At 42.3% G+C, this 27,136-nt stretch overlaps 1 protein-coding gene across 1 annotated transcript; it reads left to right on the top strand.

Moving 5' to 3' along the window:
* Window positions 1–495: 495 nt before the first annotated feature.
* GCLC (glutamate-cysteine ligase catalytic subunit) lies at window positions 496–26,742 on the top strand. Its single transcript, XM_033143155.1, has 16 exons — window positions 496–645; window positions 8,896–9,008; window positions 10,286–10,468; window positions 11,172–11,285; window positions 13,694–13,752; window positions 13,839–13,975; window positions 14,331–14,405; window positions 16,411–16,527; window positions 17,192–17,330; window positions 18,073–18,185; window positions 18,841–18,933; window positions 19,749–19,853; window positions 23,698–23,779; window positions 23,942–24,045; window positions 25,103–25,223; window positions 26,089–26,742. The coding sequence occupies exons 1-16, from the start codon at window positions 496–498 to the stop codon at window positions 26,286–26,288; spliced, it is 1,905 nt and encodes a 634-aa protein (XP_032999046.1). The 3' UTR covers window positions 26,289–26,742.
* Window positions 26,743–27,136: the final 394 nt, after the last annotated feature.

Here is a 27,136-nt window from a genome sequence, read left to right as displayed (position 1 = left end):
CCCTCCCAGCGCCCGCCCGCCCGCACCGGGGAGGGCGCGCGTGCTCACTGCGCTCACTGCGCGCACGCAAACACACACGCACAGGCGCCCGCGCGCACAGAGCAACCTCCTTCCCCTTCCCCTGATCACGTGCCCCACTGCTGCCGGGACGGTCACCAGCACCACCCCCTCCCTGCATCTACACACACACACACACACACACACAGCCGCGCAGCTGGCCTCTCTTGCTCTCTTGCCCCGTCCGCAGCCGGCACAGGCGCTTCCCCTCCGGGAGCCTCGCAGAGAAAGAGGCGCCGCGGCAGGGAGGAAGAGAGAAGTAGCAGCCGGCGCCTCCTCCTGTTTCCATTCGCCACCGGCGGAGGATCCTTCTCCTTCCTGCTCCTCTTTCCTGCCGCCACCGCCACCGCCTGGAGGTAGCTTTTCTCCTTGGCGTTGCCGGCCGGCTCTCCTCCCTTTCTCCGCGCGCCCTTGCGTCGCTCCCTGGGGGGGGGGGGCATGGGGCTCCTGTCGCAGGGCTCCCCGCTGAGCTGGGAGAAGACGCAGCGCCACGCGGAGCACGTGCGCAAACACGGCATCCTCCAGTTCCTGCACATCTACCGGGCGGTGGGCGAGAGGCACAAGGACGTGCTCAAGTGGGGCGACGAGGTGAGTGAGGGCCGGGGAGATGGAGCTGAAGACCGGATGGATCCAAGAAGTTGCCTGCCTGCCTTCCTTCTTTTCCTCTCCTCTCCTTCCTTCTTTCTTTTTTCTCTCTCTTCTTTCTTTCGTCCACCCACCATGGCGTGCTTTTGCTGCTGCTGCTGCTGCTTCAACTTCAACACAACAACCGTGGGAGGTAGGCCGCTGGCGGCCCTGCCCTCGCCCAACACCACTGCACGGTGCACATGTTCATAGCTGTCAACTTTTCCCTTTTCTTGTGAGGAATCCTATTCGGAATAAGGGAATTTCCCTTTAAAAAATGGAAAAGTTGACAGCTATGCATGTTGCATGCGGAGCGAGTTTACTGGGCATCGACGGGGTTTGCCCTGAGGAAAAAGTTTGGGGTTGTTATGGTTGTTGTTATTGTTATTTGTTAAATTTGTTTGCTGCCCTTGGATCTCAGGATAGTTCAGGGCATGAAAAAGCACAACATACATAATAAAAAGGCAAACCAATAAGACACACACACACACACACACACACACGTGGGTTCCCTTGCACCCCCAATTCTGCTGGTTCACACTCAGCCGAGACCATTTTTTGCAGTGTGAAACCTGTGTCACCTTGGAAAGCCACAAGCGCATCCGATTTAAAGCTTGTGTCTCACAATCGGTTTCAGAAGTGGTTTAAAAGGCTTGTATAGCAACACTTATGAAAATGCCCTTCAGCTTCCCTCCTGCATGTAACAGATTGCTTTGTGCCTGGGTCTTCTCACATGGTGACTATACAGTAGGCATGGTGCTTGTTTACTACAGTAATTAATGGGTTTGTGTATGCTAGTCCTATCAGAAGGGCCATGATATCATAGGTGGTTGTAAGTGTGAATCCATTCATTTACACCAGTGCCACCGTGCTCTCCTTTCACCCCAAGTTAAAATGATTGAAGTAGTGTTTGCCTATATTTGCTACAGCAGTTAATACCACCAGTGTTATGAATGAGGTGAGCTGGGGAGAGCGATAATGACAGGTTTCCCCACACTTTCAACTATCTTGGGTCATTTCATGTTTCTATTATCAAAATGCAAACAAAAACGGTTTTGGGCAGTAGTAGAAAGAGTTTTCAATTTTGTTCATTAACCTTTTCTAGAAATTGAGGTGAGTGTAACCGATACACCTCTTCTAAAGTGCATGATGTCAAAGCTGAAGCTTTCTGTGCTCTTGTGTATTGGCACCCTTCGAGTAATGCTGGAAGTAGGCAGCAGAGACGAAAGTATATGTTGCAAGGAGTTTCAAGTCCTATCTCTGCATGCCATTCACAACATTCCTAGTTTGCTATTTGGATCTGCCTTAGGATAATTGTACATTGAAGCCCCACTGTATACATACGTAACGTTCAGAATGTAGATGAATGTCATATGTAAACCAAACCTTTATGCACACTGGGCTGGACTGGGCATGAATTTCACTTCCAGGTATTGTCTTTGGGGTGCTGCAAGGTGGTCGCCCCAAGTACAGCTTCTGAGTTGCTGGCCCAGAGGATGCTGGACTATATCAGCAGCAGCAGTTCTTGAAAATGGCCCTTGAAACACTGTTGAAGGGTGGCACGTAAATCGTGTAAGAGAAATAAATACAATGATGGCGTGACCTAATAATGAGTGGCAGGTTTTGTATATTATAAATCCTTAAATAACCTTGAAGTTACAGGTAGGTAGCCGTGTTGGTCTGCCATAGTAAAAAAAAATAATCCTTCCAGTAGCACCTTAGAGACCAACTAAGTTTGTTCTTGGTATGAGCTTTCGTGTGCATGCATACCAAGAACAAACTTAGTTGGTCTCCAAGGTGCTACTGGAAGGAATTTTATTTATTTATTATTTTGTTTAGCCTTGAAGTGAAAGTGAAGGGTGGAAAAGCGTTATACTTGAGATACAGAAGTGTGAAATGCATAGCTTGCAAAGGTTACCATAGGCCAGGGTGATTTAGCAGACAACTGAGCCAAGGATTTGCATTTGGGGGAGAACCCCAAGGTGCACAAAAGTGTGCTTCATTGAGCCCAGCACATTTCTAATATGAATTTGTCAGGTGCTCTTAGACACAACAAACTTAAGCGTTTGATCTCCCAACTCGGTTGCAAAATAATTTGCAAGGATTTGAACACCAAACCACAAGTTGATTGTGCCTAAGAGGTTTCCCCCGCCAAATAATAATATTCAGTGTGCGACTTTTCTACTGCATCTGGTATGTTGGGCTGGTTGAGAACATATATGCAGTGTTTTCTTATGGCACTTTTCATCCTCAGAGGTTCCAACCTGTTTTTTTTTCTTCTTCATTTGCAAGCCAACTGAGTATTTGTATTTGAGGAAGGTAGAAGAAAATGTGCAATGTGAGACAAGTTTTAATCTTTGCAGCCTACTTTGTATTGGGCACTTTGGCTGATGGATGTTGTTTATGAAAGGCATCACCTTGCAGTTCTTATAAGCGTGCTAAAGAATTTAAATTAATGGGAGGAATTGCCAAGCAACTTTATAACAGACCTGCCTGTGATAATTGCTCCACACATTGTGGATTTCATAAGGCATCTCCAGACTTGCGCTGCCTAGGGCCATGGTATCTTATAAAAATTGAAGATGATTGCGCATGGAAAGCCGTTACGTTGAAAAACATTCAAGACTCTTTTGTTAATTGTTCTTTATATATTGAAAAAAGAATCAAACTAATGTAACATGTTCCTAAGTGGAGGATGAGAAATTTACAAGTAATTTAACTCACCAGAAGGGAAGATGGAGCTGATATTTAGGAGCTACTTTTGGCCTCTCCCATCTCCACTTGATGCTTGTGTAAAAGACCTTTATAAGAATATCCTAGGTTTGCTTCATTCTTAGAGGCTTAACCTTCATGAAGATTAGGAACATCTTATACTGAGTGAGACCATTGGTTCATCCAGCCCATTACATTTGACAGCAGCTCTCAAGGTTTTAAGACTGAAGGGTTTTTTTTCCAGTCCTACCTGAAGATGCCAGAGATTCAACCTATTAAATGCAAAGCATTTGCTCTACAACTGAGCTTTGGCCGTCACCCAAAATCTAATACTCAAGACCACATAATTGCATGGTTTCTTAAAGCTTATCTTGTATACTAATGAGCCGAATCCCTATTCAAAGTTGAAAAGTTACATATCATCGTTATCTACACTGCATACAGTGTATGTATATGTTATGTACACCCTTAACTTGTCTCATCAGGGGAAGGACAGCTATATTCAATACTATCAAAGTAAAAGTTTAATCTTGTCCTATAGCTGGTTTTATGGTTTAAAAATTAACCAGAAGAAACAGATCTTCGTTTGGTTAAATCTGTGAATCTCTGCTTGACAACAAACCATATTTGTTACTCTTGTTTTCTCTTGGTGGTTTGTAAAGTCTGTATTTTGTTAACATTTACAATTGTAGAACAGTAGCATTTAATTTAGCATAGGGTGTGTGTTTCTGTTGTGCACTACATATTAATGCTGTGTCCAGCACACACTAAATTGTGTGTTAAAGGTTGAATCATAGAATTGTGGAGTTGGAAAGGGTCAATCCCTTGCAGCGTTCTGCACTAGGCTCTGTTCTTTCCAGTGTTAAACATTTTTTACTCAGAAGTAAGATCCATTATTTGAAAAATAACAAGTACCTTAAGGCCAACTTTAATTTGTAGAACCGTAAGTCTGAAAAAGAAACAAACACACGTCTCTGCCATAGTTGAGCATGTCAAATCCTACTGACTTCGGTAAGAGTTTTTGCCTCTGGGCTAATTTGGTTCCGGAGCAGCACTTCAAATGAGTCACAGCCTTTTCAAATTAATTTAAAGGTTCTTACACTTTCTTCTGATTCTGAAAAAAAGGCAACTAACCTGAAGCCTTATGTTATATGCATTTATTTAAAGAAGTGTTTGCTTTTAAACATTATGCACGGTGTTTTGTAACCTGCCCGTCACCAAGTGGTCCCAAATTAGGAGTGCACACACAATTAAAAGACTACTAAAATGCAATACACATATAAAAATCTTAAAACTAATAATTAGAAAAATGTGCACCCCTGCTTCATGGAAGCAGGTGAATAAATAATTTCAAATAAAGTGACTTATAACAGCAAACTTTACCTGACAGTATTAAAAGACAAGTTTTATGAAAAGGTTAAGGACAGCAATTAATGTTCTATTGTCCAAGTAAAGATATGCAGACAACATCTTTCTGTAATGTTGTCTATGCCTTACATTTTCCTTTTCCAATTTTAGAAACATTTTCTTGAAATCTTACATCAAGTATAATTTTTAAAATGCTGATCTGATATATTTTTTTACATACTTAAATTTTCTATTGCTTTTGAAAAACAACTATTTAATTATATTCCTCTGCTCCCTTGGTCTGAATGCAAACATTTACTTCTCCTGTACCACTTTTACTTTCGTCAGAGGTGTTTGTTTACCGAAAGAAAGGACCTCAGTAGACAAATGAAGATAATGAGACATTTGTTCTTCTGCCTTGGAGAAGTTATTTCATATTCTGCCTTGGTGGAAAGAAAGGGGTTTTGGCTCCTACTGATGACACCCTTCCCTGGGAGCATCCTTCCAGTCTGCAAACTGAGGCTGTGGGGAGGCTCCCATTTTCTCTGCATCCATTGATCTCCTGCCACTACTTTGTGAAGCCATGTAGGCACGATATTAGTCACAATTCAGATTTATCCCGTAGTTTCTTGAGTAATGCTGCATTTGGATTCACTTCCCCCCAAAACCAGTTTTGATCTGATTTCAAAACATAAGCCATATGTGGACGTCCGCTCTCTTGCCCACTGGTGTGGACAGGCAGCAGGAGACGTCAAACACACACGAAACCGTTCTGGTGTGTACAGCAAGGTGCAGATGCGATATGAAACACAGTAGTAAACAACCTTTGCTGTTTTAATACAGTAATGTGCGCATGGCCTGAGGTTGTGTGGTGAACATACTGCATTGCCCACTCCTTTGGCCAAGGGAAGGGAGAAACATGACTGTATTTCTCCACAAAGAAGCTTTTGTTCTTGTCATGGTTATTTGCCAGCCTATGGAAGATCCCTAATGAGTCCCCGTTAAATAGGAGTTGTGCGGCATGGGTGTTTGGTGGGATTGAGCCCAAGAGACACAAATCTGCAGGCTTTGATGTTCATGCATATCTGTGTGTGTTTAGGTGCTTCCTCTGAACAAGGGGAAAATGCTCTCAACAGGCAGTGAGAAGCCCATGATGTACTTTCTTTTCACAGAAGAGAGCAGGAAACCTCTCTGCGTTTCTCCCTTTTGATCATACCCAAACTGTATTATGAACAGACCTCCTAAAACTTCAGTAAAGATTACCGTACTTTTCCGTGTATGAGACGCCCCCATGTATAAGACTATTTGGGGACTCCAAATAGAGAAAATGGGGGGAGATTGCCCAGAGGTGTTGAGCTTTATTGGGGGGGGGGGAGCTTGCTGAAAATTGCTCACCCGTAGGAACACAACAGCCAATCATACGCACATTGGCGAAGTCACCAATCACTCACCCAGTTGCCGCAGCAGCCAATAGCCAGTGGACCTTGCAGCACCCACCAATCACCCGCAAATACGCCACAGACAACATCCTGCTTGTGGCAGCCACCAATCGCTCGTCCCAACTCTCCACTATCCATGTATAAAACGACCCCAAATTTTTAGCACAATATTTTAAGAAAATTTACCTAGTCTTATACATGGGGAGAAACACTTGGTTTTGTTTTATTTTGTTTTGTTTTGTTTTACATTTGAAAAATAACTGCACATGCCATTTGGCTCCCAAGTTCTCGGTTTCTAACCCTGATCACAGTGTGCTATGGAAATCCTGGTGGACTATTACGTTCACATCTTTATTTACATATTTCTCAAAGCCTTCCCTGTTGCTTCTTTCAAAACTCATTGTGACAAAGCCTATATAATGCAAGAACTCCCAAAGCACTGTGCTCTTCTCAGTTGGTATCCTACTCAGCATACGCACATTTGAAGCTCAATCTTAAGGCTCTTGACTCAGAAACAAGTAGCACTGAAATCTGTGCAAAGTCTCCAGGATCACAGCCTTAGACCAAGGATTTAATAACCTGATTGTGTACAGGATTTTGCAGCCTGTTAGTTGGTTAGAGTAACAAGCTTTCGGTGCCGGGATTTATTTTATACCCGCAGTTGTGTGTCTAATATTGTTCTGGACGGAACAAATGCATATATGCAGATGACTGGAAAAAATAATGTTATTGCATGCAACCAATTTCCACATGTCTCTAATATTATTTCCCTACCCACCCATTCCCCCCAAAATACAAGTCACTAAGTTTGTTCCCTGAACACAATTTTGGCAGAATCTGAGCATTTGCCGGTAGCCTTACCAGCAGACTCAACAAACACGAAAAATATAGCCAAACAGTATTTAGGAGTTCAGTCTCTTACTACCACAGTTGCCATGCTTAGAGCTTGGAGGAAGAGATGAAGGTGCAGGAAGTTTGGAAAGCTTGGGGTGCAGTTACTTATCAAGGACTCTTGTTTTGGAAAGGTGTATTGTGCTTTTAGTTGGAGAAAGCAGTACTTTATACTGAATTTGCCACAGGGATGCCACTGATACCACTAGCAGGTGTATTCCCATCCCTGCTGTAACATACAGAAACAGACTGAACAAGCAAATGCCATCACTTTGTGAGTTGCTATGCCTGTGGTCTGTCACTGATGGACAGGGAAACTCACTGTAGGATTGCATCTACTCACTGTGGCTGGGAAGAGGCAAATGTACTCTGTACTGGCGCAGTCATTCTTTAACAGGTGCCTCTATCACAGCTTGCTTGGGTCACATAACGCCTGAGATTCCTCATCTGTCAGAATTTTTCCTAAAATGCAGATTCCTCGAATTAGACGTTTTAGGTTATTTCCCCAGTATTTTATCATTTCTGCATTGTGTATGTTTGTGTCTGCAATCTGTAGCTCATGGATAGTGACTAAATCCCATTTGGATGAGGATTTGTTTCAAATTAAAACCTCAGTTTAGGACTTCAATGTTTGTAAATTGAATCACATATTTGTAAATTGAATCACATGTTTGAAAAGTGAAGTAGGAAGAGGCCTTTCCCCTCTTTCGTGAACCCACAAAGGAAAACAAATAGAAGCATAATAAAATTCTACAAAAGCACGCATAAACAGTACAGTTAAGAATCCCTTTTGTGTATTATGGGTTTAACCATAATAAACATCACTTTTTTAAAGAAAAAAAAGTCTGTTTTTATAGTATTGCCCTGCTTTGCGGTACACTGTTCAAAGAAAAGCACACTTTGTTCTCCATAATCTATCACATTTTTTTCTTTTAGTTGTGTACAAAATACTGTAATCTCTAGGTTTAGTTCTCTATAGTAAATCTAAACCCCGCTTCCTGGTTTGTGGTATGTGTTGCACATCCTTTAGTTATGTTAGACCACATGACACAGATTAGGGCACATTGCTCTGGTACAAAAAGAGGGGAAATGGCCAACAGAAATACCTATGGCACATACAGAATCGCTTGCACTCCCATGCTATATATATATATATATATATATATATATATGTGTGTGTGTGTGTGTGTGTGTATGTATGTATGTGTGTGTGTATATATATATATATATATATATATATATATATATATGCATGTATATTTACAATCTATATATACAATATATATATGCATGTATATTTACAATCATGTGTCCCACACCAGTAAAAGCATGTCAGGAATTAAAATGAGTCTTTTCCCTGGATATGGTAGCCCCTTAGCCATGCAATTATGTAACAGGCTAGTGCATCTATGAGAAAGCAACTCTTAGGTTTTCTCTGGTGTGTTTTTGAAAGAAACAATAATCTGAAAGGAATAGCATTAGTGCCAAATTGAATTTTTACAAATAAGGGACTGGAAGACAGCAGATTAGTTCCCCTGGGAGGGAAATTCTCATGGGTGGAATTCTCCCCCCCCCCTCCCCAATGATTGAAACCATCTTGAGGATGCTGAAAAACTACAGTGACAGCTGCTGAGTATTGTCTCTTGTGACTTTAGGGATTTGCAGGTTTGTAATCTTATTTGTGATAATGAAAGTTCAATAAAACACCTGAGATTCCTACCTACAGAGCATTGCCATGAAACCGTCAATGTGTTTACAAATGATGGCTAGCCTGCCGTATTCATCTAGTGCGCTAAATGTTGTGTGTTCTTGTTTTGCACCTCAGGTGGAATACATGTTGGTAGTATTTGACCATAAAAACAAGAGAGCGCAGTTGTCCCTAACTGGAGGAGACGTTCTTCATACTTTGCAAGAAAAAGGGGAAAGAGTAAACCCAAAGTAAGTAGCAACTGTCCTTAGTATTGGTTCACTTATTTCCTGAAGTTCAGGTGATTTTCTAAGTCAGTATCCAAGCAGTGAGCAGAACGTGGTTTGTATGTTATTTGCCACGAGACAACCAGCGTTTATCAAAGTGGTCAACTTTGATATAGGATGTCATTTTTCATGCCAGAACACTGTTAATGCTGATGTCTCTGAGCAGTATTTCTCAGTTCGGGTGATTGGGACACCCAATAGGCTGGTTTCGCCGCCAGGAAGACAGGGGACATGTGGCACACAGAATGTGACCCTACAATTGTTTGTCACATGCTCCTGGGCCTTGCTAGGTGGTAGCAGGAGTTAAAACCAGAATATTAGAGACATCTCATCCCATGTAGAAGGAACCTTCACAGCAGCATTCAAAATTCGCCAGGCACATTTTGCACCTGGCTATCGGGCCACTTGCGACCAAGTGGAGATGCCCAGATGGCACTTGACATCCTCACCATCTCATGGTACATGCCTGGGGATCCTTGTATCTTCACTATTTTCACACACTTAACAGCACATCCTGTAGAATTCAATCCATGATATTTTATCTGCACAGTCTGAATGGATTTCAGGAACCAAAAAGTTGTATTGAAAAATACGACTTTCGAGCTATCTGGCTCCAAATGGCAACTAGGCATTCCGTTTTGGCGACCGTAACCCTGGTTTAAGGAGCCATTTGGTGCCCAGCTTAGATATTTGCTTCATGGTAGGTGGCAAAAAATTTCTTTCTCATAAAGATGATGGTATTATCAACCTAAAGTAGACTTAGTCCACTCTGGGCAAACTGATCCAGCAGAGCAGGTTCATAAGCCTATGTCAGAAAACACATGATTCTAAGTTAAGCATTCGTTCTTATATTTGCCCTGTATATCTGACTTCATTTAGCAATGTTTTCCTTTGAAATGTTTTAAGATTTTTTTTGGTTAACTTTGCTTGTGTTAAATATGTGTTCTGTAGTTGACCTCCTTTGTGATGTTTTATTTTGAAATCTTTTAAGATAATATTTAAGTTTCCTGTTAATTTATGTTGGCTTTGACTGTATACTTTATATTTGACTTTCTTCAGTAAGCCTTTATTTTGGATTGTTTTATTTGATGATTCAGATGTGCTGTAAACGGCTTTGAGATATTTTATTAAAAACAAAAAGCCCCATAGAAATGAAATTAATAATAATAATAACAATAGACTTACAGTCACAGTTGCCATTGGTCAAAAAGATTTCAAATGCATCATCGCTTCCGTCACAGCCATCCAACTCTCTGGAGGCCAGAATATGGAAGCTATATGATTGAAGGGACGCCTGGGCAACCCTATGGAGGGACAATGTCTGAATTTAACACTGTGCAAGACAACATGAGAAAGCGACGCCTGGAGGCTGCTTCTGTGCTGAAACAAAACGAAGCTGTTTGCACTGTGACATCGTTTCCAAGGTTTGTCTCCATTCTTCTAATATGGGCTGAAACAGTGTTAAGCATGCTGCCCGCCAGGGCTAAGTGTCCCCTTGCCACCTGGTGAGAGACTTACAGCATCCTGAGACACGCTGTCACTTTGAGAAGCCCAGGCATAGCAGGCATTCCTCCTGCTTTTTCTGTCCTCCTCCGGGGTTTCTTGCAAGCCTGGAAAGCTATTGCCTCTTCCTCCCTACACTTTGCGCAGAAGGAGGATGTCTTATAGCTGGTGATTTATCTAACAGGGCTTTCGTCAAGCCCTCTATCTGTTTCCTAATCTGGGTTAAGAACTTAATTCGTTCCGGAGGTCCGTTCTTAACCTGAAACTGTTCTTAACCTGAAGCACCACTTTAGCTAATGGGACCTCCCGCTGCCACTGCGCCACCAGAGCACAATTTCTGTTCTTGTCCTGAAGCAAAGTTCTTAACCTGAAGTGTTATTTCTGGGTTAGCGGAGTATGTAACCTGAAGCGTATGTAACCTGAGGTACCACTGTATTTATACAGAGTACCTGTAACTATTTCCACTTCTGTCCATGTGAGAAAGTTGTGCCCAACCCAGAAGTATTTTATCTTTAAGTTACTTGCCTTTTAGTTTTGCTCTGACGTGTTTGTAGTGATTTCCAGCTATTATATGTTTTTGATTATTTTGAAAAAGCCTTTCATGATTTGCTTTGAAATGTGTAGATTGGGCTGTCCAGGATTTACGATACCGGAGTGTGTGCCTACCCCTGTTGAGACAGGAGCCTCCAAGTCTCTCTTCTTCCCGGACGAAGCCATTAACAAACATCCCAGGTTTAGGTGAGTATATTTCGGAATGAAGAGAGTTGCCTTTTCTTTCTGGGTGCGCAAGTCATAGAATGGTATTTCCCTTTAGGGTGGAAAGCCAAACCTACCGGAGGATGTAGTGCTTTTGAAAACAAGCTGCATACTGACCTCCTTCTGGGTGCACACCAGAACTTCTTTTTCCTGTGTGCACCCTAAAACTGTTCTGGAGTCAATTTGAGGGTGGCATGCAGGGAAAGGTGCGTGAGAGGCAGCACCAATGAGCAGCCATACGTCCTTCCCAAATGGAACTGCTTTTTTTCTGAATACCACCTGAATAAAGTGTACACTCATTGATACTTATAAACTCCTTCAGGTTTACATTTCTTCACTCAGTAGTATATGTAGAAATCTTGACTGTTGCCAGCTTCTGGTACAGTTTTTTTGACATCTGATGAACGTTCCTTACATTAGGAGCAGGTAGTTGATATAAGGGGGATATTATCAGCTCTCCGCAAAGAAACGTTGTGGCTCTCAAGGTACATATATACAGGAATTTATTATGTACAAAAGAATACAACGGAGTCCTTGGTTCACACGTCCTCTCAATCAGATTCAGATCCCGGAAGTGGTTGCCTCCGCGATCTTTTCCAGCAGAGTAATCTGGGTACAGCAAGTCTCCTCCTCTCCTCCCTGCGTTTGGCACTTCTGTGCAGCTGCAGAGAAAGGACCGCTACCTCCCCTTCCATCCCAGAACTGCTCAAGTGTTGCCTAGGCTCTCTAGGGCTGGAGACCCCCTCCACCACCGGGCTTGACTGCTCTGGTCTTGCTCCGACTCTCCATCATCTGAGAGCCCTTGGGCCACCCCACTCGGCTCAATGCTGCTCCCTGGTGGTCCCCCGACAGTTGAGACTTGCACGCCCCTTTCTCCTCGGTGGAATTTCTCTATTTATAAACTGGTTGAGGCTGTGCAGAGGGGGGCGGGTATGAAGACCCTGATGGCTTGCTGCCTCCTGGCGACAGCTGCAGCAGCAGAACATTAGATTATAGTGAAGATAAATAAATTCCGCTCCCCTGGCTTTCTCTTACATCTTTCTGTAGCAGTTGTAGCAGAATAACAATAACCGCTTACTACTTTGCCAAACCTTTATTAGGCATTACAGATATAGGCCATCATAAAACATCCATAATCTAAAATTATAAAAGATATACAAATAAACAGCCATGTGAAAATATACCATAATGAGGATTTTCATGGGAGTTTCTTCCCGCTAAATAGTCCCATTCACCAATCTGAGAGATAATGTTGATAAACACTCAGCCACCCTTTGCAGTTACTTCCAGGTTAACGTCAGACAGATAGAATCTGATATTTTCATTGTGCCGCGATGTTAAACTACCCAAAAAAGGGGGGAAGCACATGTTTGTGTAGCTGGTTGTACCATACCATGGACAGTAGAAAATAATATGTTCTACTGCGTCTGGCACATTCAAAAAAACACCCGCAATGTTAGTCGTTTCCGGGAATGTTTAAATATCTGCCCTTGACAAAAGCTGAGGGGGGAACATTCAGTCGGGCTAATTTTGAAATATAAGTGACCCTGTTATCTGTTGTATTTAAACCATAAAACTTGGGGGGGGGGAGGAGCAAATTGTATTTACAGCTAACTTGATATTTTGTTTTTCAGTGTCCCTTAATCTGATTTTAATATTACGATAATTGTATTGCTCACTTGAATTATGCAGTAGTTCCAGGTCAATACCAATAGATCTGATTTTTCTATGTAAGAGTTGGAACCATCTGGATTTATAAGAGTCCTTAAATAAGCCAGAAATCGGACTCGAAGGCTTGCAATGGAAATGGCAATGTAACCAGTATTTTATAGTGCTAGCGCACACCCAATATTCCTTCGTGTGTATACCTAGTTCTTCAAACATAAACGGCAATGCAACCAGTATTTTATGATATTCAGTCTATACCTAATTCTGCACACATTTTCTCATACTTGATTGAAATTGGGAGCCCCAGGATACGTCTCAAGAAACTTGAGCGTATCTTATCTAAATCACTATTATATGCTTGTATCTGTATTGGGATCCCAAAAAGTTGCTGGGACGCCACTGTAGCTTGAAAAAAATTGAATAGCAGCTGGTATAAATTTGTTACCTTTCCAAAAATAAAAGCGAGCTATATAGAGTAGCAGAAGATAACATATCTGTTTCGGAGGATTCTTCATCCAAGGAGTCCTCTGAAGCAGCAGTGCTGTTTTGATACAAACCTAGCTGAGCAGGAAGATGGTCCACAAAGGAAAACCCAGAAAAAAAATAAGACATTAAAAGTTTACACCTAAGTTTAAAAAATAAAATAAAATGATATTCTGCTAAAAAGGGTGTGACTGTTGTTTGTTGAGATGGCATTTCAGCAGGTTCCTTTTCCATTTTAGTACTTTAACAAGAAACATTCGACACAGAAGAGGAGAAAAAGTAGTGATAAACGTGCCAAGTAAGTGAGCGAATAATTTGCTTTTCAGAAAGGGAAGCAGGACCATTAGCAACGGGTTTAACTTTTTGTCACCTTGTCTAATGCAGTATTTAAAGACAAGAATACTCCGTCGCCGTTCATAGAAACATTCCCTAATGATGATGGTGAAGGAGCCAGGGCAGTCAAGCCTGACCATGTCTACATGGATGCCATGGGGTTTGGAATGGGCAACTGCTGCCTTCAGGTAAACTCACGGAAACAAATGCTGTAGCAAATATATATATTGTTACTAGTGCTTTCAAGCAATATTAACTTCCTTATTAAAGCCTGCAGCTCCTGCTAACATAAAGTGATTGTATAGGCTACTGGCTAGCCATCCCCAGGAGGAAAGTGAGCGAGGAACCGCTTGGGACACCATACCGGGATTTCCCATTACAATTGCGTCTTCATATCTGCATGCTTGGAGGGGTGTGAAGTTGGTTAAAATAGTGCAAGTGAGCCTGGGCTTTTGCAGCTTTGGTGTCGGGGGGAAAGTTGATTCTACAGCTTGCTAAAGTTGACCGTGCACATACGTTTTTTGGTTTAATATCACCCTACAGGTAACATTCCAGGCTTGCAGCATCTCTGAAGCAAGATACCTTTATGATCAGCTAGCGACCATCTGTCCCATTGTGGTGAGTGAGTGGTAGAATTTATTCCACCACACATTATATAATTCATAAAGAAAAGCAACATAAAGCAGGTCAAGTAAGTGTGTGTGTGTGTGTGTGTGCTTGCACTGGTTCAAAAAACTGATAAATTACAGGGACTGCGTTCTGAGGCACCATGCACATCAGTGAAATTGTGTATAATTGAAACCCATTGAAAAATCCTGCAAACGTCCCGCTCTGCCCTTTTAGTGACGTTTTAGTGATGGCTTTGTGGGGGTCACTTCGAGGTTTGGCGCAATGCGCATATACATGGTCACAGCACACATATTGAACATGAGTAGACGTGTGTGTTTGTCTGTGCCTGCATTCTATTGCGTAAAACAACCTTTGAGCTTCAGGTTACATTGGCCTTAACAGCTATATCCCTTAACTAGATTTTTGTCATAAGTAAGGAAAACTTTTGTATACAGACAACTCAAACATAAGATATTACAAAAAGTTAATGGCTTCCACCTAGCGTATAAGTGGTGTCACTGTTGCGCCAGACAAAGAAGTTCAGGTGAAATAAGAGTTTGAAAAATCCTAGTTTACTTTCACAACATTTGTGTAACGGGCATTTAAAGTTGAATTCTTAGGTGCCTCAACAAAATTCTTTCTAGTAGCACCTTAGAGACCAACTGAGTTTGTTCCTGGTATGAGCTTTCGTGTGCATGCACACTTCTTCAGATACGTGTGCATGCACACTTAGGTGCCTCCTCACTGTGGAAACAAAACAATATAAGGAAAGTGGCGCTGTTTTAGGAAGTGGTAAGGGACCCGGGTGGCGCTGTGTGTTAAACCACAGAGCCTAGGGCTTGCTGATCAGAAGATTGGCGGTTCGAATCCCCACGACGGGGTGAGCTCCCGTTGCTCGGTCCCAGCTCCTGCCCTCCTAGCAGTTTGAAAGCACGTCAAAAGTGCAAGTAGATAAATAGGTACCGCTCCGGCGGGAAGGTAAACGGCATTTCCGTGCGCTGCTCTGGTTCGCCAGAAGCGGCTTTGTCATGCTGGCCACATGACCCGGAAGCTGCCTGCGGACAAACGCCGGCTCCCTCGGCCAGTAACGCAAGATGAGAGCCCAGAGTCGGACATGACTGTACCTAATGGTCAGGGCTCCCTTTACCTTTTAAGGGAAGACTGGTGGTGAAGGGTAATAGTAAATAATGAAATTATGTATTAAATATTATTTTAGTATATTGTGCTTTATCTTGTTCTATGTTAAGTATTATAATGCATTTCGTATATTTTCTAAATTTTATTTTTAAGGAAAAAAATCAGCGAGGGAGGCAGGGTAACAGGATATTTGTTGCAAAGGCTCATGTACCCCATCATATCCAACCCTAACCTTACAGTGTCCAAATGCACAGGGTTCTGCACAGGTTTTCTGAATACTACCAACTTGGGGGCACTTTACAAGAACTGATGGAGGAGGAGAACACAGGGGTTCAGAGAAGTGGTCCAATCACACTGGAATGAGATTTGCAAGCAGTTTGTGCGCGATGTGTTACATTATGCCAATAAAATGGTCACTTTGGAACTGGGTATGCTTGCGCAACTCGCTTGCCTGTGAATAAAAAAAGGCCTGTCCTGCTAGGTGAATAGTCTTTTTTTTTGCCAACTGATGGGCAACACCAAACGAAACCCAGTTGTCATTTTTAAAAAATTAGAAGGTATTCCTCATAGAACTTCCTCTGTAGATGCTCCTTCCTGGAACATAAATATGCAGCTGTAGTACACTGAATGAGAGCATGCACGCTAGATTAGGAAGAGGGAGACTAGATTAGAGGGTGCTAACCGAAGCTCCAAATTGTATGTGCTTTGTTAGCCAAAATGTGTTGCTATTCAGTAAGATTGCTATTCTAGTAAGAGTTTTCTGTTGTTGAAGGCAAATTGGGGGTGGGGTGTGCCTTTTGTTTCGGAACGAAACATCTTTAGATTTAAATGGCGATGCATTAGCAGCTTTCTGTACTTCCCGGCGCTTTTCTTTCAGATGGCATTAAGTGCGGCAGCTCCATTCTACAGAGGCTACGTGACAGATATCGATTGCCGTTGGGGAGTGATATCTGCCTCCGTAGACGACAGAACGAGGGAGGAGAGGGGATTGGAGGTAAGTGCACACAAGGACCTGAGCGATAATAATAACAGCCTGTGTAGCAAATGCTTCTGCAGTATGTATTAAGAGTTTGGGACAAAGGCCAGGGCAAAACGTGATGGCTGAGAAGTTTTTTTGGGCTTGCTGGAGATCTCTGTAAAGGAGCATGAGTCAAAGCAGGGGCCTCTGAAGTGTTTTGTGGTGCCTTAGCTGTCCAGACATTTTTTTAAAAGGGGGCTATAGGCACTCAGGAGAATGACCATAATCCACTCTGGATTGGGGGATATATATATATAATCCCTTTTAGCAAAACAGCATTCAGGATAATGCTGTTCTTGATAAAAGTCTTCCATTGGCAAAGGTCCAGATAACAAGCAGTAACCAAGGTTTGTTCTTGGCTTACAGCTCGTGAGTTGCTTGGTAGAAAAACCATGAGACAACGGAAGAAGCCAGACTGGGGGCTGTTTCCTCTTTGTGGCACAGCAGCGAGTGGGGGAAGAGGGGATTTTTAAATAGCATGCACCAACTCAGTGCTGGTTCACATGAAATCATTGTTGGTGGTTTAGTGCGGCATGTAAACTGGGCCTGCTTTGGTATCTATTGCCAGGTAACATTTACAATTACTAGATATGGTTACTATCACTAGATTTCTGCCTCCCTTTCTTCTTAAATTACACAGCCGTTGAAGAACAACCGTTACAGAATCAATAAATCCAGATACGATTCCATAGACAGTTATCTCTCTGAATGTGGTGAAAAATACAATGACATTGATTTGACGGTAGATAAAGAAATCTACGAGCAGTTAGTAAAGGAAGGTAAGTATTTGAAACTGTGTGACATTTATGTTGATTTCTGTCTTAACAATACGTAATCTGTAAGAAGGGCTTCCTGTGATTTATTTTGCAGTAGCTGTGCTTGAAATTCCATGACACATAAAGTAGGATATTAAGAAATTTTCTGAAGAGCACAAGTCATCTAGATAACTGATTTTGTTCTTAATAGGAAATAATGGATTAGCAACAAATAGCAACACTCAAGCCCCAAACCATAATTCCCTTTATACTCCAAAAGTTCTGTTTCATAGGTTTATGATGATTATTCCACTTCTCCAATAATTCTTAGTGAAGTAAAGGTAAAGGGACCCCTGACCATTAGGTCCAGTCGCGGACGACTCTGGGGTTGCAGCACTCATCTTGCTTTATTGGCCGAGGGAGCCAGCGTACAGTTTCCGGGTCATGTGGCCAGCATGACTAAGCCGCTTCTGGCGAACCAGAGCAGCGCACGAAAATGCAGTTTACCTTCCCGCCAGAGTGGTACCTATTTATCTACTTGCACTTGACGTGCTTTCGAACTGCTAGGTGGGCAGGAGCAGGGTCCGAGCAACAGGAGCTCACCCCGTCGCAGGGATTCGAACCGCCGACTTTCCGATCAGCAAGCACTAGGCTCTCTGATTTAACCCACAGCACCAGGCAAATGTGAATTCACATAGTTATCATATTTCACAGGCCAGTTTTCTTTTTAATATTGAAAAGTGTCCCAATTTCTTGATTTTTATAGGCATTGACCATCTGTTGGCCCAACACATTGCTCATTTATTTATCCGTGATCCTTTGACTCTGTTTGAAGAGAAAATACATCTGGATGATGCAAATGAATCTGACCACTTTGAGGTTGTATCTTATACTTGTGTCCTAATAGTAAAAGCTGTATTTTTCTGCTTAGTGTACTATGGACTGCTATAGAACATGCAACATACAACTACGTTCAGATAAGCCAAGTGATCGTTTGCAGTAGTTTGTGGTCCATCGGCATTTCTTAAATTACAAGTGTTCCCAGTGTTGGAGACATAGAATAGACTTTGTTGCCCATTGTCTAAATTTAAATGATCAGATATCAGCAGAAGTGCAGGGTGAACCAAAAAATATTTAAACGTACGGGTAAGCATTCAGAGCAAAAGTCAGTGTTGTCTTGGAGAGACTCCTATAACTCATCTGGCACAATGCAAAAAGCAAGTGAAGGGACAGACAGAGTGTTTTCTCACTGGAACCAGCATCCTGTCTGAAGAGCTGCATCAACTATAGTGAAGAATCAATAGTTTAAAACAACAGAAATGTGCACACAATCTTAGCTTCGATTTAGTGCTCTTTCATTGGGGTAGAATAGAAGCCAGCATGGTGTGCTAGTTAGAATTTTAGGCTAGAACTGGGGAGGCCTGTGTTCAAATCATGACGCTCACTGTGTGGCAAAAAACAGTTTAATAATAGTTTACTACTCTTGAAGCTGTTAGAGGTCATAGCCTTAATGTATATATTTTGTCTCTTGCAGAATATCCAGTCAACAAACTGGCAGACAATGAGATTCAAACCACCACCTCCAAATTCAGACATTGGATGGAGGGTTGAGTTCAGACCAATGGAGGTAAGTAAGAAGCGTGTTTGATAGATAGTACTGCGAATGAAAACTTTTCAGTCCAGAGCATAGAGTTGAAGGGTTTGTAACTGTCTACTCACATCTGTCATGTATGTCTTCTTAAAGAAACACCAGTGTCTTCGGTTTTGATAAGGTGTGCAGTTCAGCGTCACTCAGATCGGTGGTGATTCTTGCCACTTGATGTCACTGCCTGGGGTGTTGCACCCAATCTCTGCCCAAACACAAGTAATAGGTATGGGCATCTTAAAATCACGAAGGGCAACTGCTTTTATATCATGGCTTAATTTTTTCCTCCAGAATATAATATTCCACAAATTTTAGCTTCCGGGTACATAAAATAAAACTGAGCGTGTGTGTCACTACTTTGCTAAAGCTACGGTACTGGAGACAGTTAGCAGCCCTGGGATTCTCAGAAGAAATTGTGTGGTGAGGGGAAGCTCTGATCTATACATCACTTTCCAGCTTCTAACTGGAATTTCCTTCACTCTGGGGCAGAGATTCCCCCCCACCCTGCAAGATAGAATCCACTTAATCTAGTGGGTTGAATCCTTGCAGGCTGAGGGATATTCTGTGCCCAAGAAAGTATGGGGTGTCTACAGTTGGCTCCATTGTGGAAGAGGGCACAAGCCCAAAGGCCATTCCCAGTCTCCTTACCGTTGTGTGAGTTTCAGAGCAACAGAGCAAGCCCTTTATCAGATTATTAAAAAAAAGATTTCAGACTGTGAACTTGCTGCACGACCATGTTAGTGGTTTTTTTCTGGCACACTTGTCAGCTTTACCTTTGGTGATTTCTCAATCCCTAGGTCCAGTTAACAGACTTTGAAAATTCCGCCTACGTTGTGTTTGTGGTGTTGCTGACTCGAGTCATTCTCTCCTACAAACTGGATTTTCTCATTCCCTTGTCCAAGGTAAGAGGAGCATTTTCTTCCTCGGTCTAATGTATTCAAACCGTGAAAACATTTCCTATTCTCATCTAAGGTGAGAATTGACTTGAAAGTACACATGCCCCCCCCTTTGTATGTATTACAACTTTTTGTAATTTTTAAAATAGCTTTTGTTAGTCTTTTAAAAATTCTGTTCATGGTTTGGGATCCATGGTTTGGGATCCAAGCAGTGTGAGGGGGGCCTTGCAAATGGAGGATCGCTTGAGAATAGGGAATTGCCTAAATATGTGTGGAGGCGCTCTGTTGGCACAGTGGTCCTCTCTCCAGTTTTGGGAAGTTCTCCCTAAATAGGAACGTGCTATGGCATAGATCAGCCCATGCTGCTAAGGGGCAGGAAGAGGGAAAACTTGCATGAGTGGTCTTCTGCTCGTTTAATTGTATGTAAGTGCTTGCTCTGTTCTTGACTTCACTTTATTCCAGCACTCCAAGTTTCTGAATCCAGCTAGGATTTGTATAATTGCCAGTGGAAATGGAATGAACCACTCCCCGTTGAGGTTGAGATAGTTAGCCTGCATAGTTTAGTTACTCCCTCCCCTCTCGAAACCTCAAGTTATGCTGCAATAGTGTGGAGCACTTTCAAGGCACAGTACCACTCGTGATAGGGCATCTTCCCACACCAGATTCTGTGTGACAAAAGTTTCCCAACGTATGCACATAATCATAGGAGCTTTGACACAGGGCCATGATTTGTGACAGCAACCCTTTAAGGGTAGTTCCATGTTAGAGATGAGGCTGTGCCATATTGACCCCTAAAATGCACCTGTTCTGGTGCTACCAAATGGTGGCATAGTTGTAAGGTTGCTTTTGGCTGTTGGGAATACTTAGAAGCCAGAGGTAGTGGCTTTCCAGCTATTCCTTCAGCTATTCCTTTCTTCCTGCTGCAGCAGTCCTTCCCTGAGTGCCACAGAGCTTCATTTCACTCCTAGAGTGGATGTTAGGATCCAAACCATTGTGTTGACATTCAAGACGTCTTAGTGATGGGAGATGTCACCTCGCAATAAAAATATTTGTGCTTCTAGGAAGCTTTTTGAAGCTTTTTCTTTCTTTCTGCCTTTCTGGAATATATATTTTTACACACACACAAACTTACTCATTAGCATTGTTGCCAGTTTGTCCGTTATCAGGACTCTTGTGCTATTTTTCCTTAAAGCTCCATATCCTGGATCTGTCATAGGTGAGCATTTGAGTTTCCTCTTTTCAAGATCATATTTGAACTGACTTAACATATCCTATGAGCTATGGGTATCCTATGAGCTATGTATGTCCCCAAAACGTTCAGAATCTGTTGGCCACCATAATAGCCCACAAATGGGTTAGTTCACTGAAATACTAAATTTGAGAATGAATAAAAAAAATTTAAGCATGTGTACATACTTCAGATCTAACTCTTGGAAAAAAACTCTCTTGCAGTCAACTTTGTTTCAGTTGGTTAGAAGCAGCAAGCATGTAGACACATTGCAACGGAGAAACTGCAGTAATTTGCCTACATGTATTAGTGTCTGGATAGAATATTTTTTTTGCTCTTCAAAAACATGTCTTTCCTAGTAAGCAATACCTGATTGAATAGAGATCAAAGATAGAACAACCATCTCCCCTTCTCCACCCCCAAAAAAGTCACCTGGCAAAAAATTGCTTCATGTGTACAAGCCCAAATTTTGCAAATATATTAGTAATGCTGGATGTTTCAGGTGAACCACCCAGCATTTTAAGCCTTTAAAGCATGGCCTTAGGTGCTCCAGATTCTTCTATAGCTGCATTTCTAGTTGAGTTACAGCTGGGACACATGCTTGTCATGCTTCTGGTTTTTTTCCCCCTTCCCTTGCTGTGCAATTCCTCTTCCACCTGTATACTCTTCATCTCCAACCTCCCAAAAGGTGTGTTTCTTCTTCCTTCCATAGATTTGTGCTGTATTTGTCATAAAACCTTCCTAGGGCATAGTATTTTTACATAGCTCATTCCCTTTTGGAGGTCTCATTGTGTGTCATGCAGATTTTTTGTTTTTGTTTTTGTTTTCCTTTGCCTGCTGTGCGTTAGGCCACTTTACATTGTGAGCATTGTGTGTGGTCTACTTAAAATGCCCCGAGTGTGATTTTGGTTGGCTTGTATCCAGAAAGTTGGAGCCAAGCCTTTTTTAAATTCCCCACCCACCCACCCACCCACCACATGTTGGCTATTGTATTATGATCCAAAAAATACCCTACCCATAATAAATCCCAAGTTACTTATTAGTCTGTAGATATTTTTTGTGGGTGTTAAGACATACTTCACAAACAAGAATCCCAACTTGGGAGAAAATCAGGATATAAACACATTAAATAAATAGTGCTGAGGTGTATGATAGGTTCCCCCCCCCCCGCCTGAAGTCTCAGGAAAAGGGAGGCACAAGTATCTGTCTTTACTCTGCATAGCTGAGATCATCTGCAGTCACCAATACCCTTGGTCCACGAAACATTGCCCTTGTTCTCAGCCAGCTTCATTGCATCCATGGCGACTTTGTCCCATTGCCAGATCTGGTTACATAGTGTACTGATGTCATCACATTCACTTACGATTCCAGGTTGGCTGAAGTATTGTGAATAAGAAGCCCTAAGTGGGTATGATACAGACAGCAAAGCAAAGGCTCGCGGGCATGAAAAAAGGCAAACAAGTTTTACGATACTGTTGTTCCTTGGAAGTCGAACGGACTCCGTTCTGGAAGTCTGTTAGACTTCCAAAACGTTCGGAAACCAAAAGTGTGGCTTCTGATTGGCTGCAGGAAGCTCCTGCAGCCAGTCGGAAGCCCTGTCGGACGTTCGGGTTCCAAAAGAACATTCACAAACCGGAACAATCACTTCCGGTTTTGCGGCTTTCAGGAGCCAAAACTTCAGAGTTCCAGAGCGTTCGGGATGCAAGGTACGACTGTAGTTGCAGAAGTAGGGTTCCACTCCAAAGTATAGTTTTATTAGCTTTCCTAATTTTCCGATTCTGTGGTTTTCGGAGACTTTTGCCCAAATCAACTTCTTTGCTTAAAAAAACCCCCTGTGTCTTGCAGAAAATTCTAGGCTGTGTTGTAGGGTGTGCACTTGGCCTGGAAAGATGCCTAATACATCCTGGAAGCTGCAGGGTTTGGTAGTTTCCTATAATAGTTTGGCAAACCTCTCTTGACAGGGTGAGCGCTGGGAATGTAGGAAGCCACGTTACAACCAGGTGGGGCGTTTATCTAGCCCAGTATTGTCTGCGCTCACTGGCAAGATCCCAAACAGAAGTCTTTATCCTTTTAACAGGAGATGCTGGGAACTGAAGCTGGTGCTAACAAAGCACGCCAACCCATTTTGCATTGAACTTCCCGCAAGAAATCAGACTTTCAAGCTGAGCACTCTGGTTCTGTGTGAATGTGGAATATTAAGCTATTGGGGGCGGCGGGGGGGACGACGACTGTGTGTGACATCTAGTTGCTTCCTATATATTTAAACTAGTAAGTAAGTGAACAGCTCAAAGTCGTCTCAAGTGGTTAAATTCCTCCCTAGGGTTGTGTACATGAATTTACAAATGTGTGGCCAGAATAGCTGGTGAGGTGGCAACCATTTTTCATCGTAGTTGCTGTCGGAGGAGCTGCAGTTGTGACCAAAGTAGATGGCTTGCTGGTTCACCCTGAAGTCCCCCCCCCCCCAAGTGCCACTTGGAGAAATGATCACGTTTAGGAAGCCAGATGTGTAAGCCAACCCTGTGAAATGCAGTTTCCAAGACTCTCAGACCTAGACTGAACATTTCCCTTGCTACCACCATCTAGTATATAACCTTCCCCCCCCCCCACGTCTCCTTTCGCTAGGTGGATGAGAACATGAAAGTAGCTCAGAAACGGGATGCTGTTCGGCAAGGCATGTTTTATTTCAGAAAAGACATTTGTAAAGGTAGGCTCCTGTTTGTTTGTTTGTTTGTTTGTTTTCTGGTCGGCTTTACTAGACGCTTGAAGTATATATGATGACCATGAATCTAACGGTTTTCTCTGGCTGTTCTGTGTTCTCTTCCCTCCCCCTGCCCCGCCCCCCAAAAATGTGTCTTCCTCTGAAAAGGTGGCAATGCTGTAGTGGACGGATGTGGGCCAGCTCAAAATGGTACAGAGACAGATTCTGAAGAGTATACCTTAATGAGCATAGATACAATAATCAATGGAAAGGTGAGGACGGCTTCTACATTTTAAACAAGGCGGAAGCTTCGTATAAGATCCATAAACAGACTGCAGGGAAGTGCATAAGCTTTCTCTTGTCTCTCCTGGTGTGTATTCTTGCCCCTTGGTCCAGCAACTTCCAATTAGCCCAGTACTACCCTAAGGGAGTTTTCAATCTTGGTGTATGAATAAGGATGGGATGGAGGGCAATTTTTTTTAACTTCCTTAACTCTCTCTGGATTGGGCAGGGGTAGGATTCAGTAATGTTGTGGGCCTAAAGCATTCGGGCAGGAGTCTTGGATTTGAGTCTCCCGAGGACAGAAGATGAAGGAAGGATGCTGCTTCACAGACATATGTAGAGGCCTGTTGGATTGGGCAAAGCCCCGTCTAGTTCAGCATTCCGTTTACACAGTGACCAACCAAATACCTTCAGGTTTTATAAATAGGGGGTGATGTTTTATGTTGTAAATTTACTGCTTAGTCTGTTACTTTAAAGTCCTTTCGAAGTTCTAAGTAGAAAGGCTATGTATACATATGTTGTTTGAAAAATCGTGCGTGATGGGCCAATGGCCGTAATAATAAATATCTATTATCTATCTTCAGGGTGTGGCAGTGTAGTTTCGTTAATTCGTTTTGAAATTTTTATCCCACCTTTCCGCCGAGAATCTCGAGGTGGCATACATGGGTAGCTTCCCATTTTATCATTAGAAACAACCCTGTGAGGCAGGTTAGGTTGAGACAGGGGCTGGCCCGAGGTCACCCAGATCTTAATTGGCTGAGCTGACTGTCTTTCGTTTTGACTTGGCCTATAAGGCAAGAGTGGGGAACCTCTTGCCCTCTAAGATGTCGTTGGACTACAACTCCCATTATTCTGCTGTGGCTGATGGGAGCTGGAGTTCGGCAACATCTGGAAGGCCACAACCTTTCAAGTTTATGGAGTCTCAAACTAAAAAAAAATTAGACTGTTAAGACAGGTTGAGAATCCCTTTGAAGAGGAAACATGGGTTTGAAGTATTCAACTAAAGGTAAAACTTTTTTTATTTCAATTATGATCTGCTTCTTGCAGGAAGGAGTATTTCCTGGATTAATTCCAGTTTTGAACTCTTACCTTGAAAATATGGAAGTGGATGTAGATACAAGGTGCAGCATTCTAAACTACCTGAAACTCATTAAAAAGAGAGCGTCAGGTAAGGAAACGCTCTTGGCATCACCAGTGATACAGGTTTTCTGGAAGTATTTGAATCGGAAAGTTTTTAATGTCCTAAGTAGAATAGTACATGATGCAGCCTGCTTAGGTTTTGGTTTTAATTTAATTTTACTTAATATCATTTTCTGTTTTGCCAACTCCTTTTATCACGTGCATGTCTTTTTATTTGTAGGGGCCTAAAAGTTAACTACAACTTCGAATCCAAATCACCTTTCCATTTTATCCATTTGTTTTTGCTAATTCCCCCCCCCCCATAAAAGTAAAGCCTTCAGAAACTTAAAAATGCTGTAGGAAAACAGGAATGCAAAAAAATGTTTTTGTGGATAATAGGGAACGATGATAGAGAAACTTGGTGGAACTTGTTTTACAATGTGGTTTGTGAAGTACAGTCGTACCTCGGAAGTCGAACACCTTGCAAATCAACCGTTTTGGCTCATGAAATCCGCGAACCCGGAAGTGAGTGTTCCAGTTTGCAAACATTCTTCGGAACCCGAACGTCCGACGCGGGTTCCACAGCTTCCGATTGGTTGCAGGAGCTTCCTGCAGCCGATCGTAAGCTGCACCTTGGTTTCTGAACGTTTTGGAAGTCGCATGGACTTCCGGAATGGATTCTGTTCGACTTCTGTATCTGAAAGTGGTGTTTTATTATTGGAAACCCAATGAGTGCTTTACCTGTATTCCTTGCGTTGGATATGCAGACGGTTTGAGACAGCACCTTGGAGCTTGTATTCAGTTATAAAATGGCCTTGCAAAGTAAGTTAACTCTTAAAACAGAAAGCAAAGGGGTATATTTTCTCACAGTAGATAAGAAAATGTGAATTTGTGTGATGTGTCTTCTCCCCCAGGAGAATTGATGACAGCTGCTCGATGGATGCGAGAGTTCGTCGCGAACCACCCAGCATACAAACACGACAGTGTGATTACCGAAGAGATTAATTACAGCCTGATTTGGAAATGCTACCAAATCGCCGAAGAGCAAGTTGAATGCCCTGAACTGCTTGGTAACAAAGTAAAATACAGTGGAACTAAAACCGGCACTTTTTGATGAAAGGTTTTAATCCATTGTGGCGGGGGAGACATTCTCTGCTGAAGCACTAGCTATATTTACTGGTGTGAATACCTGCAGTTTCATAGTGTGAAGACCAAAAATGGTTCTACTGCACTATTAAGATGGGCCAATCTGCCTAATATTCTCTCAAAACTTCCTACGATAGGTGTATTCTTATATTTAAGATTTATACTGTGTACATGTAAATAGTAAAATATTTTTTTGATTTAACATCAATGTATTTTAATAACATTATACTGAAAGTCATTGTGAACCAGCTTGTAACTTTTTATATGCTTATTCTGGAAGAAAAAAAAAGAAAAAGTCCATGTTCTCAAACAGCTTTGCAAAGGTACTGTATGGGTACTCGTATATTATCAGCATTCCAGACCTTGAATGTTTACTCTGACTTTTGTTACCTGGAATGCACTGAATCTACTGTACTTTAAAGAAAAGAAAAAAGAAATCAGAACCCGATTCACATAGATATATCTTCCCGTTCTGCCAAGAGAAGAGATAATAGCAGTGCCGATCCTTCTGCCACACTGACGTTGGCGGAATTGGTAGATAATAGTCCTACTATTGTATGGAATGGAATACGGCGAATCTAAAATTCTCCCTCCTTTATTCAGTTTGGGTATAAAGCGATATGTTCCTTTACTAAGAGTGCTTTTGCCCTTTTTGCAAAACTCTTGACACCTTCAGTTAAACGGGAACGTGTCACTGACATGTTGCTTCCTAATAGACAGAGAATCTTTTAAGTTCCTTCTAAATCGCTTGTCGCAGAGGAGTAATTAGTAACTGGCACAAGCCTCCTCTGTGGTTGAAGGTAACATGACTCTAGT

The sequence above is a fragment of the Lacerta agilis genome, chromosome 3, assembly GCF_009819535.1.
Source record: "Lacerta agilis isolate rLacAgi1 chromosome 3, rLacAgi1.pri, whole genome shotgun sequence".
NCBI classification, from domain to species: Eukaryota; Metazoa; Chordata; class Lepidosauria; order Squamata; family Lacertidae; genus Lacerta; species Lacerta agilis.
Note: the sequence above shows the minus strand (reverse complement) of the source record. Positions and strands in the feature narration are given on the sequence as shown.

Excerpts from the sequence above, each read along its gene's own strand:
- GCLC (XM_033143155.1), top strand. The coding sequence starts at position 496 with ATGGGGCTCCTGTCGCAGGGCTCCCCGCTGAGCTGGGAGAAGACGCAG. Across the intron at positions 9,009-10,285 it reads GGGGAAAGAGTAAACCCAAA|CCATCCAACTCTCTGGAGGC; the intron begins GTAAGTAGCAAC and ends CTTCCGTCACAG. Across the intron at positions 18,934-19,748 it reads TTGAGTTCAGACCAATGGAG|GTCCAGTTAACAGACTTTGA; the intron begins GTAAGTAAGAAG and ends CTCAATCCCTAG.